The following is a 19718-nucleotide window of genomic DNA, read 5'->3' on the forward strand; positions in this document are numbered from 1 at the left end:
TTTGGCAACAATAAAAAGTCTGAAGTTTACTACTTGATAAATAGATTACTTTGTCTTATCATGACTCTTCCAGTTTCTACAGCTACAACTACAACTGAAAGATCTTTTTTCTGTAATGAAAATAATCAAGAACAAGTTGAGAAATAAGATCGAGGTTGAATTTTTAGCAAGCACTAATAATTTATATTGAAAGGATATTGCAACTAGCTTCAGCTTTGATTCAATTATTGAAGATTTTAAGTCATTGAAAGAGCGTAAAAGAGCATATGAATAAAGGTAACTTTTATTTTTTTTTTATATATTATTGTTGATGATAAACTTTATGCTACTCTTTCATATATATCATTGTTATATTGTTTAGATTCTATTCTTATGAGTGCTTATTTTGAATAAAAAAATGATGTAAAGAAATTAATTTTTTTTAATTAAAAGAAATTAAATTTTTTTAATTAAAAAAAATTATATATGACAAATATAATTTGACCCCCTAAAATTTTTTGTCAAGTTACACTGCTCACGAGCAAATTTTGGGTTTTGGGTTTCTATTTAATATTGAACTACCTAAATCATTATATGCTCGAGATTTGAGTAATATAATGCTTGATAGAACAATTTTGTTTGAAAAATTGAGAAGTTATTAGAGAGGTTTTAAACATTGAAGTTGAGACATTAATAGATGATAACATTTACCCTCAAAAGCACCTTTCTAAAAACATCCATCAAGTCCTATCCAATATCATATCTCAAACACCGTATCATTGATTGTTTCCCATACATTTTTCCCATACTCCTTAAATTCTTTCTATTATTTCTATGGCCATGCTCTTATCCATTTGAGCCTTACTTTACAATATTTCCACCTAGACTGTTCAAATTCTATAAATCATCATCCTTATTTATTAACAAAGTCAATTGATAAAAGTAAGACGGAATTGCTTTCGTTTGCCAAACTTTCTTCAGCATGGGCCAATTGGTATGAAGGTGGAAAAATGAATTTTGTTAGTTATCGTAGTCAGTTAAAAAGAATTATTTATCATAATTCATTTTATTATTATTAAAATGTTTTCCTTTTTTGAAAAAATAACTCACACAAAATTAATTACACAACAGAAGCAAAATGTATGTCATTTTAAAAATTAACTAAAGTATATAGAATAAAAATATGTTAACGTTATATATATATATATATATATATATATATATATATATATAGTGTTCGTATATTTTAATTTTCATAAAAATTTGAATTAAGATTAAAAAAATATATAATTAATTTTTAAAATAAATGTTAAATGTAAAATTATAAAAGTAAAATATATAAACAAAAGAAGGTTTTAAGATAACCGTTGAAGACAAAAAATTATTTTAGAATAATGGTTAGATAAACTATTTATAAAATAATTAATTTTAAAATAATAATTAAAGTTAAAATTAAAATAACAAAATGTGAAAAAAAAGTTCTCTGTTATAGATAATTTTAAAATGTTAAAAATATTTCATTAATTTTTTTTTTTAAATTGAGAAAAAAACCAGACAAAAACGAAAAGAAATTGGCAACGTTTGCGCGGTCATATCCCAAACGACTTCATAATTTTGCTATACTCTTTCTCATTTTGTATGTAGGTTCTATGAATCTCTCTAGATATGGTTGAATCTCTACTCTCTAGCTCTATTTAAAAATAATTATTTTTAAACTCTTAAGAAAACAGAAAATTATGAATATTTGTCTAAAATGAAGGCACCTTGGGCTACAGAATCTTTCATTTACCTCGATTCAAACTCCCTTGTTAGTTCTGATTTCCAGAAAACATGCACCATATTTTAAAACCCTAATCCAATACACTTGTAGAGTAGCCATGTTATATGCTGCTCCTCAAAGGTATTCAATACTCATATGCAAAAATAATACATATTATTTCAAAAGTATTCAATACTCTTAACCTTAACTCTAATATTAATAATTAGGATCGTTTATTATTATACCAAAAATTATAATTAATAATTAGAGTGTAATTCTTTTTACTCAAAAACATATAAACTCAAATGTCATAATTTGTCTGTGACTTGATCCATTCGGTATCTGGTATACAACAATTGCTATCACCTGCACAAAATATATATATATATATATATATGTGTGTGTCGCGCGTGTGATTATGTATGTATGGGTAATCCTGTATGATTTGGGTTAACAGTATGAGAGTGTAAGTGTTTAGTTGTGTTGGAAATTTTGTAAGAAAAGATATATGAAAAAACATAAAGATAAGTATAAAAAGGAGAAGACAGGTTCTGTGAAAGCTGACAGAAAAAAGTGACGGAGAGCTATTCATGTTTCACGCTGTCTTTCTTAATCATTGTGTCTTCAAGACAAAGCTGCCCTCATATTTTAACAACTAATCAAATCGTTATTATCAGATGCAGACTTCAAGATTTGATTCTTCAGATTTTTGCTTTTCTTTTCAGACCAATGATAATTAAAAATATTATTTTTGACAGTGGTCTGAATTCTATTCAGAAGGCATTAATATAATATGATAAAATTTCTTTAATCAATTGCAATGAAATAGGATGAAGACAGTGCAATCTACTATTGAAAAGAGTTTAGAAAGAGTGGAAAATAAGAAAGCATCAAGACATAGGGATAGCATGGTTTTTTATTTTTTGTACTGAATTTGAGAAGACAGAGAGAAATCAAATTTTGTAATTCATACCAGACAAAGTATGGATGTTGTTTTTATTTGGATGCTTATGTGATGTATTCGTCCAACTCATATTCCTTGCTTCTCCTGCTATCTTATCCAAACTGTTTTAAAAAAATAAGTACACAGATATCATACCAATAATATATATACATATAAAAAACATAAATACGTGTATATATATATATATATATATGAGATTAAATATTTTTTTTTAAAATTTTCAATGAATATTAATTTTTTTAAAATTTAGAATAATTTAATCTTCATTTTTTAAAATGCGTTAATTTATTTTTTTTTAACTAATTATTATTAAGTTTATTTGATACATTTATAAACTAAAATTAAAGTGAAAATATATCAATGATATAAACAATTCAAATATTATTAAAAAATATATTTTAAATATCAAATAAATTTAATAAAATTTGGTTAAAAATAATTAAATTTACGTATTTTTAAAGTTAGATGATTAAATTGGATCAAAAGTTCAAAAGAAACTAATTTTAATTTTCATTTTAATTATATATATATATATATATATATATATATATATATATATATATATATATATATATATATATATATATATATATATAAAATTTATTCGTACTATTTACTTATAAAATATGTCTTGGAATAATTGATACAAACTGTTATAACCAATATAACAGAATGTTTAACCCACGTCAAATAATTCCTTTATTTAAAATTAAAAATTATTTAATTAATCGCATAAAATATGATAAAAGTAGCATAATATACATAAGTTTTATTATTTTGGGTTAAAGATATTGTTATAAACACAAATTAGCCCCAAAGAATAATGAGTTACTCAAATTATTTAAATTAATAATTTAATTTAAAAAATGTCAAATAATTAATTATAATAGAATATGTCAAAATTAAGTTAATTTTATCAGTTTTTTCTACTTTTTACTGGAAATAAGAAAATGCTAATAACTTTCGTAAAGATTTAAGCATTCAATTAAACTAATTAAACGCTTATTAAATCAGTTAAAAATAATTTAGTTGATAAATTGAAATGGACTAGTTGATCCTAACAAAGATATGTTATGTGAATTCACCATAAATTATAATATAAATTTATAGCAACTCTCCTAAAATAGTTATTGTGGTAGTTTCATTTCATCATTTATTTTTCTCTCTATATATAACTAAATTACGTATTGGTTAATAACATTGAACTACAAAAAATACATTCACAGAGGAAATGATTGAGTTTAGGATGAAGGTGATGAGAATAAGGTTAGGCCAACAAGACAATCATATTAATATGAGAAAATCTCAAGTACATGACTTTTTGTCAAATAATAAAACACAGGATGACTACCGATTATCGCAAATTTGATAACAATTAATCTAGAAAGATCTGATTATATGTGAATAAAATGATATTGCAAAATAGTAAATTAAAAGATAGGATAAGATGTAGATAATATTAAGATTAGAAAAATTTAAAAAGGATGAAATATGATAAGAAGATTTCAAGAATTAGGGGTTCATACAATGATTTCCTAACCGGATAATCATTTTACTAATGTCTTGTTTAATTTTTATTAAAGTCTTCCTATTTTCAAAGATAGGAAGCTTTATATTATTGAGTTTGTCTCCAATCCTTTTGTTATTTTCAGTTCAACATATTTGACATTTTTTTTTTAATTCAGTTAATTCCCAGAGGATAACACTTTTTTTTTTGTGTGTGTTTAAAACCTAAGTTTTGATCCTAGGTAGCTTTACCTCTCATTTTTTTTCCGACTGGTATAAAATTATGTCAAGAAAATCCATTATTCAACAAATGAAATAATATAAAAGAGATGAATAGGAGGAAATTAAATAGGCATAAATATTACAATTAATTCAAATAATATACAAGAATTAGTCCTCAATCTTATAATAAATTTACACTTTCGCGCATACAAGACCTAAAAGTAAAGAATGATAGGAATTGAAAGGAATCTATAAAGAAAAAAAAAAGTATACTAAAGAATTAGTATTAAAAAATTTTAAAAAAATTATATAGGAATTAAAAATAAAGAATTTTGGTTTTTATAGAATAAAACTAATTAAGTATAAATGCTTTTGAAAAAAAAAAGAGTACACATTTAAGACTAATATATTTTTAATTCATGTTTTTTATAAAAATAAATTAATTAATAACATTCACACATAAATAATAAGTTTGATTTTTTTGATTAAGACCAAATTTATTATTTGTATAAATATTATACTAATATTTATATTAAAATTTATTACAAAAACATAATTAACAATAAAAGAGGTTAATAATATACTATATGTAATATGTTAAAAAATTATTTTTAAATTTCATAAACTTTATTTCAAACGTTGTTGCTAGCATGAGGATCAATTATTTGTTCCAACGACTTGAGTCATTCACTTGAGTTGTTGTAGTGTGGCCTAAGCAAAAGTATCTTATCTTCTTAAGTGAGTACTAATTCACATTAAGGGTTAACTTATTACTATTACTTGCTCAAAACACTTTAATTTCACTTTAAAGTGACACTATCACCCACAAGCACTATATTCATGCTTCAATCCACGTGCTTGCATTCCACAAAGAATCACTTTAAATAACTTATTCTCATTCACATAAGTGACCAGTATTTTGTAACTAATCTTTCAATCACAATTAGTAACACTATTAAATGATCATTTCTTAACAATGTTCATTGTAATACCCTTTCCCAGGTCTTCGATCCATGATAAAAATAAATAAATTTGTGATACACTCACAAACTATTATTTATATATTATGCTTTTTATCACAAAGAAAATGTGTAGTCTATTTCTTTAATGATATCACTCTCTCTCCAAAATTTTCATTTTTTTTTTACAAATCAACTTTATCACAAACTATTACTTTTTCTATAGAAAAAAAATATTTAAAGATATATTACGTTAATACGACGGTTATCTAGCATTTTTTTTAACTAAAATTTCCTATGTTTTGTTAAAATAACTGAGATTAGAATCACCCTATTTGATTTTCCAAAGTAAAACAAATGTATTTTTTTAAATAACTAAATCATAGTTATTACTTGAATAAATAGTATAAATTTACGATTGCATAAACTACATACAATTGCAACGAATCATATAACTTTCCTTTAATTTTACTTTAGTAGTTTTAAATCAATTCTTATGATGACATTGACTTTTCACTTACTCTCGTACAGTACATTCAGTTAATGCACAATTAATGTATAATAAAGATGATTTAATATACAAAGTTGACTATATGCACTAACACGCTATAATTTAAAAAAAAAAATAGTGTTATAAGGGAAGAAAAAGTAAACTGTTTTTCCTTTTATATGTGTAGAAAGAAAATTTATCATACTTTAGAAAAATATGTTCACGACCCATATTTATTTAAAATTATATATAAAGGATAAGAACATCAATTTTGGATATTTTTTTAGTGAACTCAATATATTCCCTAACTAATAAATAATCTCAAAAATATTGTTTGATTATGAGAAAAAGAGAAATAATTTCATTTTCTTCGCAAATATATAATTTCTTGTAACTCAAACCTACAAATCATATCATTATAGCGAATTCAGATTGGAAAAAAAAATCATAATTCTTAACTTGCCAAATTTTGGAATGTAAAAAATCGCACATGTTAAGAAAAGAAAAGAAAAAGTTTACATTATACGAGAAAAGAAATAAAAGTTTTGATAAAAAAATCTTGAACTAAACTCTATCACCTGCAAAAGAGCGAAGTCTGAAAAAAAAAAAAAAAAAAACTACCTCATAACTTCGACAAAATATTAAAATATAATTTCAAAAAGATAATTTATATAAAAATAATAATCAAATGTTCTACTTTTCATTGTAACATTAAAATAGGTCTATTCATTCTTCATTTAATTTAAATTATTTTCTCAAAATCCCACAAAAATAGGTCTTACAATGCAAAATCACTAAATATTATGATCACGGGACAAAATCATTCATGAAATTATTACTGTTTTTTTTTTTCTTTTGTTGCAGATTACAGCAAGAAGTGCTAAGGTCTCTAGGAAATATATTTTAAGCATCAACTTAGGGTGCTATTAGTAAGTTTCGAACTTATGAATGGATGCTAAAAATTGATTTCAGTTTCCCAACTAACAGCTAACAACATAATTAATGCTAATTAATTAGTGAAGTATACTTCTGATCCTCGTTTTTCTTATTTCTATCATAATAGCACATATCACATAATCATTACGCAGGCATGATATATATATATATATAAATTTTTCTTAGCCAGACTTTGTATCTAGACACATTGAAAGATTTACAAATTGGAAAAAGAAAAAAAAAGACAGATTCTCAAACGTGTGTCACGCAGATAAGCAAACGAGTGGTTGAAGTAGTTTTGGCTTCAGTGAAACCGTGTAAGCAAAATTGTATCCTTTGATTCTCAACATGTGTAGATCATTAAGTGACATTTCAAGAAAAATGCGTTTCCTTTTTTACAAAGAGATAGAAAAAAGTAATAATTGTTATAAAATTGAAAGAGTGGGATTTTTTAACCTAATGGTGCTATTTGAAAAATATAATTTTGACATTTTATGCATATTTTCATTTACATATGATGTTCTTTTGGTTGTCTTCCTCCGTTAAGTAGAATACACATCATACAAATTTGTTTCTCTCTCTTTTTTCTTTTCTTGAGATTGTGACAACCTTAGTTTTTGTTTGGAAAAGCATACACTATTATTGTGTCACGGACCTGAAAGATATTGCTTTCTTGGTACCCACTAACGGGTGTGAGGACCACGTACAGCAGAGTTTTTTGTACGTGTAATCCATCACTTCACAATTATACAACCAAGGTGACTGTGGTTTGTGCTTTTTGTTCTACCTTTTTTGTTCCTTATATCTCTACTGTTCACCGCATTTCCAGTGTTTCGCAAACTTATGTACTGCTTAACTGTGTATGATATATACATAAAAAATTTTACTTACTTACGGTAAGTGCTATAATTGAGAGAACCAAGGTAACAAATAATTTACTTACTTACTTTATTCAATTATTATTGGGCCACCGCTGTCCCTCCACATAAAATTTGTGGTATGGCTGATTCATTTTCTCTTTTTAAATAAAATATGTTAGTCTAATTTTCTATAGTTTTTTATATTAAGCATAATAATATGTGGGATGTATTTCTAGTTTTGGTCACTGTTGCCGACAAAAACAATTTCAGTATCTTTGTACCTTAAATGCAAGAGTTGGGTGATAAAAGTTAGAGAAGTAAATCCGTGATTGAATTCCAGTGCAAAATCTGCCTAATATGCTTTTAAGACAGTAATTAGAATGACAACATTTTCCTTCTTTTAGTTGTCAGCATCTTGTCCCTTCCAATGGACGGTGGTTGCAAGTAAAATCCATAATCCATTCGGAAGGGTTATCTGCAACTAAAACATGAGTAAATATAACTACAACGGTTGACAAAGTGCACAACCATAACATTGAATTAATGTCCGCGTGGAATAGTCAATCCAATACAATCAAGAAACGTATTCAAACTTGATTTATGGGCTTGATGTGGTAGTCAACCATGATATTTAGGCTTCATCAATTGCTTTGCCTTCGCAAATTAGTGTCTTGTCACGTCCATATGTTCTACCATTTGGCGACAGGAAGTTTTCCCCAGTGGAAACTCGGTGGGATTGATGGATTAAAAATGCCTTTTTTATGTTTATTGTCGATCAAATTTTATCTGTTCTCGCTCTCTCATCTCGTATATATCCTCGGAAAACAATTTCAACTTGTCAAACCTTCTACGAAGCTTTTAGAGGTTTCGCTGTTGTAAATGTTATTATGATAATTGCTAACTGATTTTGTCGGTCACCAAATAATACGCTTAGTATAGCTGCCACAAATTTCGTATCATTGCACACTCAAAATCTTTGAATTGCGAAGCATTTTGCTCTCAATGTGAAATCATTTTTCTTTCTACTAATACCTAATCATTCATGTCACGTAGTGCGAGATTACTTTGGTCAAAAAATGAAGGCTACTGTTCTAATTTAATTTTAGTTTTGTGTATTGTTACCCCTTAATACGATCTTGACAGTCCGGTCCACTGCCAAATCGTATTTGGGATAAAACCATAAATATTGCTGAAACAACTCAAGCATTCCATAGTTTGAAAAGGTCCTTGATCTTAACCAAAAAGTGAACAAGGAAAGGTAAAATTAACGCGATTGAATCTGTGTAAGTAAAACAGTAATACCAGTAAATTTTCTTTGGTTCTCCCTTCACTATATATGGGTGTTGTTAATTTTAGAAAAGTTTATGTCACTTTCGAAATTTTTTCATACAAATTAATTGATCTGCCTTTTTAATTTTTATCGTTTAACATTAACTTCTATATCTGTAACACCGTTTTGGTATGCCTGGAACCAACAAGATATATATGTAACTGAGAGTGTCAAAGGTAAAATGATTTGTTATAGTTGCTCCTGCTGACTTTGGCAATGGAGAGATAATTGGACCCAACTTCTGGCATTTACGCCTCTATTCAATGAACGTGCTTTTTATCAACTTTGTGAGGCTTATCAATTCAATGTTTTCCATCGTGATAGCGACTGTGAAAACGATAGCCTTACCTTTTTCCTACTGTGCACGCATGCTTTACAGTACTGTCATGTTTTGGGTCAGTTTAGAAGTGTATGATTTGGATTTAGATAAAGGAGAAAAGAATAGTTAAATTTTCGATTCCTCCTTCCTCTTAAAGTCTTCACTACGATCAGAATACCAAAGGGAGAATATATAGCATGATTCACATTCGCAACACAACCATGGAGATTGGTTCTATTAATTACGGGGATAAATATTCCGTGGGCGAAAGGATAGAAGAATTTCTCTGTACAAAGTGCAGAAAGCAAGAATAATAATTTGTTTGATTAGTTTACAATACCAAAAATTATCAAACACTTTGTTGAAATTGACGGTGTAAAGTTGTGTATTCTCTTGATCAAGATCGGATATCAAATATCTTTGTTCATTGAACTAGACACTTGAGTGTTATGAACCTTCCGAGTTGAAATTGGGTATCAAACTTCTTCACTCTTTAAACTTGTGAATCCAAGAATACGTATCCTTCAGATTTGTTTACAAAAGAATCTTTAGTATTTTATAAGATTGAGAGATAGAGAGCTTCATAATTTCCCCAGAACTCAAATCAGGTATTAAGTTATGCACACTGAATAAACACCTCTGGTAGAGAAGAAAAAACAACAAATTTAAATGTTCTGATGCGTATTTGCTTGTCAAAATACTCGTTTATCCGTTGCTATTTCAGTGATAACATAAAAGAAATCTGAACTGACTAAATTATAAATTTGGTTCAACAAAAATCGTGGAAACTCAACCCATTATTGGAACTTTTCCTAATTATTACACTCAATAATCAGTTTTTTGGGTGCTAACGAAATTTTTATGTTGTATTAAACAAAATTTTAGTAGGATTAAAAAAAATTGGACTTGAATTTATCAAAGAAATAAAATAAAACAAATAATTGTGAAAGCATGCCGAAAATAAATTAGTAGCTAGAATAGAGTAGGGCAATTCTTTTATTAAAATTAAATATATAGAGGCTGAAAACAAGGAATCACAACGTAACTGTCATAATAAAAAAAAAAATTAAATCAACCCTTAACCTACCCGTTGAATTTAGAATTATCTCGTTCACACAGACACGAAGAATCAAACAAAACCTCAAATCCAAACCTAGTCAAATAAAAAACTTGCAATAACAAATTTATATATCTTATCTTGTCATGCTATGACCATACCAAGTTATTAACAAATCTTTGGAATTACCATTCATTTATGTATTATCGTTACCTAATTACGTTTAAATAATAAAAATCCTAAAATAACACAACACCGATAAATAGAAAGATAAGTATTTTCAATTAAATACTTATTAAAAAATTTATTGAGTTGAGTGTCCAACAGATTTCAATTGAATTCTTACCATTTGATTTTGTTGTTAAGTGGGGTAATATTATGTATCTATACATAGAAAATGAAAAAACGTATAATTAAGTTTTAATTTTTTTATAAATTTAGGTATTTTTAATCGAATCTTATTAAAAACTTTCTTCTATTAAGTGTGGGAATTTTTTATATTTTTTAATATGTATGTGTAATTTGATTGTTATTTTGATAAATTTCAATATTTTGAATATTAAATAGAATAAAAATTTTATTAGGACTCACTTCAAAATATTTAATTTTATTATTCTTTTTATTTGGTATGTGGAGATATACAAGCATGAAATAAAATAAATAAATAAATAAATAAAATATAAAACAAAATTCTCTTCTTTCTGTTCATTTTTCCCATTCTATCCTTCGGTTTTCTTACTATTGTGCGCAAATGGGTTAATTGGATTATCTATTTAATTTTTTAGTTAATATATAAAACATTGTTATATCTTCCCTTTCAATTATATAGAAACAATCGTTATTTTATTTAAAATTTAAATATGTTTTTAGTTTGTAGAATTTGTAATAATCCAATTTAGGCTTTTAAATTTAAAGAAGCAATTCTTTTATAAAGTATATAATTTTATGTCCTCAAATTGAAAAATATTTAAGTTTGGTACTAAATTTCATTATTCGCACACGGGGTATTTATAACGTAACTACCCTTTATTTATTTGTTAAAGACTTTTATATTATAAGGACTTTTTAAGGTGATTTAAAGGACTCAACTGGAAAGTCAATACAACAATATAAGGACTTAAAAATTAATTTCAACATAAAAATATGAAAGGATTTTAATTATACACATAATAGTTTGGATTTATGGTGTATTTCAGATTAGTAATGAAAAATATTATTTAATAATTAATTTATATGCATTTTAAATTAGATTGTAAAATTAATTTTATATTTAGATATGCTAGTTGAAAAAATAATTTAAGAATAAAATCTTATTAAATATATTTTATACACGTATTATTTAAAGGGATTTTTTGAACAGACAACATTCTGGATTTTAGGTTAAATAAAATTTAATTCTATGCAATGAAAAATAATTCAGAAAAAATCAAATTTGAATAGAACGGTCAACACTTTAGTTTTAAGTGTCACCTTTCAACTCATTTAATACTCAATAATAATCATATTATTTTACATACTTTTTTATAACACTTTACAACTCATCATTCTCTCCATCTCTTTCAACCATATCATTTATTTCATCTCAAGCCTTTTTTTTTTTTTTTCTTATATAATTTTAGTTTAAAGCATATTATGCAAATACAATTTCTCTAATTATTAATCAGAAGGGAAAGTTGACCAAGTTTATCTTCAAGTTGCGACTTTTCAACAGATCGAGGAAGCTGTATTTACTGTGCATACGTTTGAAAATTAGACAAATTTATTTAATAGAGTTTATTACGGTATATCTATTTCGTATAAACTTTAATGAATTAATTAATTAATATAAATCATGAATTTGTATTGAAATATACTTTTATCAAAAGAATAAGATGAGGACTATAATCACCATTTTCAAGAATTAGGCCTTGCTTGATTTCCTTCGAATTTTTCAAAACTATTTTATAAAATAGTTGTATGTTTTATTCTCCAATTTCGTACAAGGTAAGTGTTGCGAATATTGTTTTAAAATTAAACAAAAAAAAAAAAAAACAGAATCAAGTGATAAACATTTTCTCATCTCTTTCATTGTATGTGTGTTCTAATTTAAGCGAGTGAATTACATGGAGTGGTGGTGCTACATAGGGTAAGACATGAATTTAGTATCTATGTTTTTTCTTTTGCTTTTTCTGAAAATAAAAGCAACTTTTTAAAAAACTGAAATGAGAAACACCCTAAGATTGTTTGGAAATGAGAATGAAAACACCCTTGATGTTTAACTGTTGTGATAAGAATTGAGGATAAAAGAAAAATGAGAGTTTGAACAAATATAGTTAGAGGGCAAAAATAGGGAGTGATAAGTTGCAAAATGGTGGAGTAAAGTTTTGTCCTGAGTAAGTAAAAACTTCTCACAGTCCCTGGCGCAGCCGGCAGCCATCACTTTCTGATACCAACACACCCTACAACCCCATGGCCGCATGGTTCGCCCCTAAGGACTACACTCGAGAAACTTTTGCTTACGTGGCGACATATGTGGACCCACATGTCGGCCACCATGCTTCATATCTGGCCCACCTGTCTCCCTAATAAGCTACACTATCTGAAACACACACAATCCTTTGTCGCGCGAATCCCCATTAACTCCTACAACGTCATTGCAAGCGCTGTTTGCTTCCGCCAACCATGACGATCACTGCACATGCTTCATACTTCTAATTCATTTTCCCCTACTACCACAACTCTATAAATACCCCTCAAATTTCTCAACTTTCTCTCCATCCACACTCATCTACTTCTTCCACTCTCTCATCTTCTCTTAACTTCTCAGTTGAAACCAAAGAGCTAGAGCTTCAGTTTCTCTTACCTCACTCACAATCCCCATCATGACCATTGCTGCTGAATTATCTCCATCCCCTCTTGCACTTCGCCCTACTTGTGATGACAAAAACGCAAAGGCTTTGCGCTTTATCGAGGAAATGACCCGAAACACTGACCGTGTCCAAGAGAGAGTGCTTGCCGAGATTCTGAGCCAAAACGCTCAGACTGAGTACCTCAAACGGTTTCAGCTCAATAAAGCCACGGACCGTCACACTTTCAAGTCCAAGGTTCCTGTCGTTTCGTACGAGGATTTGAAGCATGATATCCAGCGCATTGCTAACGGTGACCGCTCCCCTATCCTCTGCGCTCACCCGATCTCTGAGTTTCTCACTAGGTACGTACATACTGCTTTTTGCCTATTAATGCGCATTAACCTTATATCTGTATTCATAAATTGTGTTTGACTTGAAGTGAATTAACTAACCTTGGGCGAAACTGCAGTTCTGGAACATCTGCTGGGGAGAGGAAATTGATGCCAACGATTCGTGAAGAGATGGACCGTCGTCAGTCGCTTTACAGCCTTCTGATGCCAGTGATGAACCAGTATGTTTCCCTTCCTAAGACATGTGCAAATATATTATGTTTTTTATGTCACGAACTAATTCATGTGAATATATTTTTACGTTACACAGATATATGCCTGGGTTGGAGAAGGGTAAGGCTCTCCTGTTTCTGTTCATCAAAGCGGAGACGAAGACGCCGAGTGGGTTAGTGGCACGCCCCGTGCTGACTAGCTACTACAAGAGCGAGCAATTCAAAAACAGACCCCACGATCCATACAACGTGTATACAAGCCCCGATGAAGCAATCCTCTGCCCCGATTCCTTCCAGAGCATGTACACGCAAATGCTATGCGGCCTCATCATGCGCCATGAGGTTCTCAGAGTCGGTGCCGTTTTCGCCTCGGGCCTTCTTCGAGCCATCCGCTTCCTCCAGCTCAATTGGGAGCAATTAGCCCACGACATCTCCACCGGAACCCTAAACCCAAAAATCACCGATCCTGCCATCACTCAACGCATGGCTCAAATCCTGAAACCAAACCCGGAACTTGCCAATTTCATCACCAAAGAATGTTCTGGAGAAGACTGGGAACACATAATCACCAGAATCTGGCCAAACACCAAGTATCTAGACGTGATCGTGACGGGTGCCATGGCGCAGTATATTCCAACTCTTGATTATTACAGCGGAGGCCTACCTCTCGCTTGCACCATGTACGCCTCCTCGGAGTGTTACTTTGGGCTTAACCTGAACCCAATCTGCAACCCCTCTGATGTATCATATACCATCATGCCAAACATGGGTTACTTCGAGTTCTTGCCTCACGACGATTCCTCTTCAAATTCATCTTCCACCCTGTCACGTGACTCGCCACCGCCTTTGGTCGACCTTGCTGACGTCGAAGTAGGGAAATCCTACGAACTCGTTCTCACCGGATACTCTGGTCTGTGCCGCTACCGTGTGGGCGACGTGTTCCAAGTGACGGGGTTCCACAACAACGCCCCGCAGTTCCGCTTCGTGAGGAGAAAGAACGTGCTTCTGAGCATTGACTCCGACAAAACGGACGAGTCGGAGCTGCAGAACGCCGTGGAGAACGCCTCGGTGCTGTTGAAGGAGTTCAACACGAGCGTGGTGGAGTACACGAGCTTCGCGGACACGAAGTCGATCCCGGGGCACTACGTGATTTACTGGGAGCTGTTGATGAAGGACTCGCGCCATGCTCCCTCTGGAGACGTGCTGGAGAAGTGTTGTTTGATGATGGAGGAGTCGCTGAACGCCGTGTATCGGCAAGGGAGAGTCTCCGACCGTTCTATTGGGCCGCTGGAGATTCGTGTGGTGAAGAAGGGAACCTTCGAAGAGCTTATGGACTACGCCATCTCCCGAGGTGCCTCGATTAACCAGTACAAGGTGCCACGCTGCGTCACTTTCACTCCCATAACGGAGTTGTTGGATTCCAGGGTAGAGTCTGTTCACTTTAGCCCCGCTGAACCTCACTGGACCCCGGAACGTCGTGGTTGAAGGATGGCTACGTACGTACATGCAATCGTGCGCTATTATTGTCAATAAAAATTATAGTAATAATAATAAAGTGAGGGGGGAAAGACAGTGAAAGGAATGGGTGGTTTTGGTTGATCAGTGAAACCCTTGAAACTGTCTGGATCTGTTGATTCGATGTTACGTGTCTTTCATGAAATAAAAAAAGTTTATGAGTTTATGTCTTTTGCTTTTGATTTCTGTCTGGCACAATAAGTTTCGGGGACAGCGTGATGATGGATCTGTCTAAAACATCTTTGTCCTTTTCGTGTGGGGAATCCATCATGTGCACACTTTTAATAACTATAAATTATATATCTTCAACAAAATGAATCTTTTTCTTTGATAAAATGACTGTTTTTCATATATTTTAGTATTTTGTTTTTATCACGTGCATGTAATGTAACTTTCATGGCAAAAAGTCAGATACACGTTTGTCTTCTGTCTCTTCTTTTGCTCGTGGAATTATATGTAACACTACTTTTATGTTAAATTTGTTTATGAAAATCCAAATCAAACTTCTGTTTTATTTTTGAGAAAAGAAATTGGACAGTCCATTGAAGAGACCGTGCAGCTTAACCGTTTATGTCTTTAATGTCCAACGCTTGAAAAATCAGGTTGTTTGGCCAAGTAGGTGGGTTAGACAACTTCACAATGGTTGTTTGAAGGAATATGGAGCCACCCAACTAAGATTATGTACTCATCAATTTTAAACATTTTAAAATTATATATTTTCTCTCTTCACTTCTAGTTTCTCTCTATTGAAGATATCAAGTATAATAGAACTCACTCACAATCACACACGCACAAAGTAATTGATTAGCAGAAAATAGTGAAAGAGAAAAAAAAAATGCATGATATCAAGCTGTTTATATGTCATTGGTATTTAAAATGTTATTTCAACACTCCCATAATTCAGCATCAATTAATTTACTTCTAAACTGTTTAGATCTTTTTTTATTTAAAGACTTGGTGAAAATGTTTCAAATTTGATTCTCAAATTTGCATAACTCCAGTTTCATATGTGAAATTAGATTTCAATAAATTTACTTACAGCTTGTGCTGCCACATTGACCAACTTTATTATTGGCTTGTTATTCACCATTAAAAACATGTTTTCCTTCATTCTTATCCTTAATTATTCAAACATGGAGTTTGGCAAATTCATACTAATAATTATATACTCAGCCACATGAAGACAAAGTCATGACATAATGCTTTTTTGACAAGGAGGAAATTGGAGTATCTCCAAGCGTAAAAGCATCTATGATATTTATTTTTTTGTCTTCTCTTCGCATAAATTAGCATCAAAGTATCCAACTATATTGTGATCGGAACTTCTAAATTTGTTTTGAACATGGAACTCTGTCACGATTTTGTTCTTAAAAGACGTCTCAAAAAATGGAGGGAGAAGAAATATTTAAAGTGTGTTTACCTTTGACTCTTAAACGATGTGAGATTTATTCAAACACTATTCTATATAGAATATCAATCCTTGTATTATATATATATATATATATATATATATATATATATATATATATATATATATATATATATATATATATATATATATATCCCATCATTTGTTTATATAGAATCTTGTCCATAATTTGGTTTCCTTAAGACTTGTTAAATTTATTTCTAGTATCAATTGAAACTAGATTGCAACTCAACATTTGAAACGTTTTCAACACATCACTAACATATTTGATTTTATGTATGAAAATTTCACCTTTAATTTCCCCAAGTTGCATTTCAAGAAAATAAGAAAGTTTTTCCAAGTTATTAAATTTACTTTTTTTCTTTACACATAAAGTTCAAAGTAAGGAATGATTTTCGTGAAAAAGATCATGGATTTTTGTCATAATAGGTTTTTTTAGCTATGTGTGTGATGTAATTTTATCATAGTTTTGGTGTAGTCCACCATTTTTTTTTTCTTTTTTTTTCCCTTTTCTTTTTTCTTTTTTAATAAAATCTTTAGGTAATGACACCAATGTAATTTTGTCATAAGTTTGGTGTAGTCATCAATGTTTTTCGTTCTTTTTTCTTTTTTAATAAAATTTTCATGTAATAACAACAATACATAACATTAACTTATTTGAAAATGGTCAAAGTTTAAAGTAAAAACTTTGATGTTCATTTTACGAGCGCAATTTAAATTATTGACAAAAATATCTGTCTATTGTAAAAAAAAATCATCAATAAATTTTGTTTAACATATAAAGTTTTTTCGTCGATAATTACACAATTTCTTATAATGATACTATCTTCCGTGCTTTGACTAACTTGATAGGATTACAAGCTATAAATAAGTTTTTTACTCATTCCATAACTCATTAGGAGTTTTAATAAGAAGTACTCCAACAATTTTATTAAGCATGTCAAGCCTCGTGAAATTGAAATGACCAACCTTTGGTGCCAATTCCAACTTTCATGAGATACTACGTATACTAAGGGTTGATGTCCATCCACTTGAATTCCTCCTTAAAAGTGCTATTGCTTGATAGTGGAGCTCTCAATATCAATATGTTGTTGACATAAAGAAACTTTCAACACTTTGTATTTCCTTGTCATTATATAGTCTTTTCCAGCAATTGATCATGTGTTAGCAAACTACTCTTCATCTTAGGGACATACAATGCATTGAAATTATATGAGTGTTTGTTATCTTTCTTCTAAATTGGAATATTTCATATTACGTATGCACCAACCAAATTATATTTTGTAAATTTTACTTTTGTCTTGAAAGTCTCATCAATGACTCATGAACCACTCATTGTGCTTAGTCATGCCCACGGTTAAGATACCAATAATCGAGTGTCAATGTTTCTTGTTAATTTTTTTTTTTTAACGAGGATAATGAACTCAAATCTTGATTACTTCTTCGTGGTTTTTCCTTTTATCATTTTTTTTATTTGCCTTTCTTTTTTGTTTGCATGTTCCTTTGTTCAAATATTCTTTCTCAATTTGGCTTTTAAAGCTTTCTTTGAGTTCTTAAGATTTTTCTCCTTAATCCTTTAGTAATGTGCTTCTAAAGGAACTCAATCATTCCTCAATCTTAATGAACTCAAGGTCATTTGACTTCTTTATCGCAACCACATTATGATCGAATTTGAAAATTAATGTTTACAGCAATTTCTCAAACCAACTAATCCTTCATCACCTTATGTGGTTTGTTATAGATCAAATCTTGGTGAAGCAAATAGAGTGGTGTCATTTTCTTCCATCTATAGAAATTCATATTGTCTTCGCATCATGTCTTCTTGATTTTCTTGTTTCCAAACCTCCTAGCATTTGACACACAAAATGTTTTCTCAAAATTCACATTATTGACATACGGATGAACCAAGAAGGATTTCTTACAATCATTCTTTAGAATCTTTAAATATGAACTTCTAGGCATCAATTGGATTATGTCCAACAAGATAGTTATTGCTCACAACTTCATAGACCTCTTAGGAATCAATGGTTACTTTTACTTAGATACGCACCTATAATAGTTATTTTCTTTAAGAATCAACAAGTACATAGAGAATCCATTGCTGATGTGATTTCCACCCCCACCCTAGTTTAGAATCTAGAACTTTATCTTTATATCATTTTGAAAATAACAAATACAATAAATATATATATATATATATATATATATATATATATATATATATATATATATATGAGTTAAATATGTTTTTAGTCCTTGAACTTTGATCCAAAATTGGAATTCGTCCTTGTTCGAAACTTTGATATATTTTGGTCTCTAAATTTTAAAAATGAATGAATAGTCTTTTTAATCCAAATACTTAACTTTATTTTTAGGTGTCAAACACATTTTTCAGCAGATATTGAATCGGGAATGTACCAAACAGTGTAAACAATTTTAATACTAAGATGAAATGCGTTAGACATGTCAAAAAATTAACGTAATTGGTTTAAAATGACTATGTTCATTCATTTTTAAAGTTTAGGGAACAAAATGTATCAAAATCTCGGACAAGGACGAATTCCAATTTTTTATCAAAATTTAGGAACTAAAAACATACTTAATCTTTTATATATATATATATATATATATATATATATATATGTATATATATATATATTAATTTATCATATTAAGATATTAAAAGACTTATGGATATTGCTAGTAACAAACTATTTATAATTAAGATATAGAAATTTATGATCGTTAATGTCTAAATTACTATTTTATTCATCTATAGTGTCTTAAATAATAGCATAGGTATATATATAATCTCTTCCGATTATTTGGTTTAAAGAAAAGTATCCTCACACTTTTTGTGCACCTTTCTCTTAAAAGAGGGACCAAGCCAACTCACCTTTTCTTTGTCTTTATGTCCCCCCTTTTTTTCTTTCTAAAAAAATGAAAAAGGTGCGAAAGGGATTTTATAATGTGTATACATTTTAAAGTTAAGAAATGACGTTG

The 19718-nt window shown here is 29.6% G+C and overlaps 1 protein-coding gene across 1 annotated transcript; it reads left to right on the forward strand.

Moving 5' to 3' along the window:
• Positions 1 to 13121: 13121 nt before the first annotated feature.
• LOC114179545 (indole-3-acetic acid-amido synthetase GH3.3-like) lies at positions 13122 to 15452 on the forward strand. Its single transcript, XM_085670598.1, has 3 exons — positions 13122 to 13571; positions 13679 to 13780; positions 13870 to 15452. Exons 1-3 carry the CDS (start codon positions 13243 to 13245, stop codon positions 15254 to 15256), a joined length of 1818 nt encoding a protein of 605 aa, XP_085526724.1. The 5' UTR covers positions 13122 to 13242; the 3' UTR covers positions 15257 to 15452.
• The last annotated feature ends 4266 nt before the right edge of the window (positions 15453 to 19718 follow it).

The sequence above is a fragment of the Vigna unguiculata genome, chromosome 3 (assembly GCF_037176805.1).
Source record: "Vigna unguiculata cultivar grain cowpea cultivar isolate G323 ecotype 2 chromosome 3, ASM3717680v1, whole genome shotgun sequence".
NCBI classification, from domain to species: domain Eukaryota; kingdom Viridiplantae; phylum Streptophyta; class Magnoliopsida; order Fabales; family Fabaceae; genus Vigna; species Vigna unguiculata.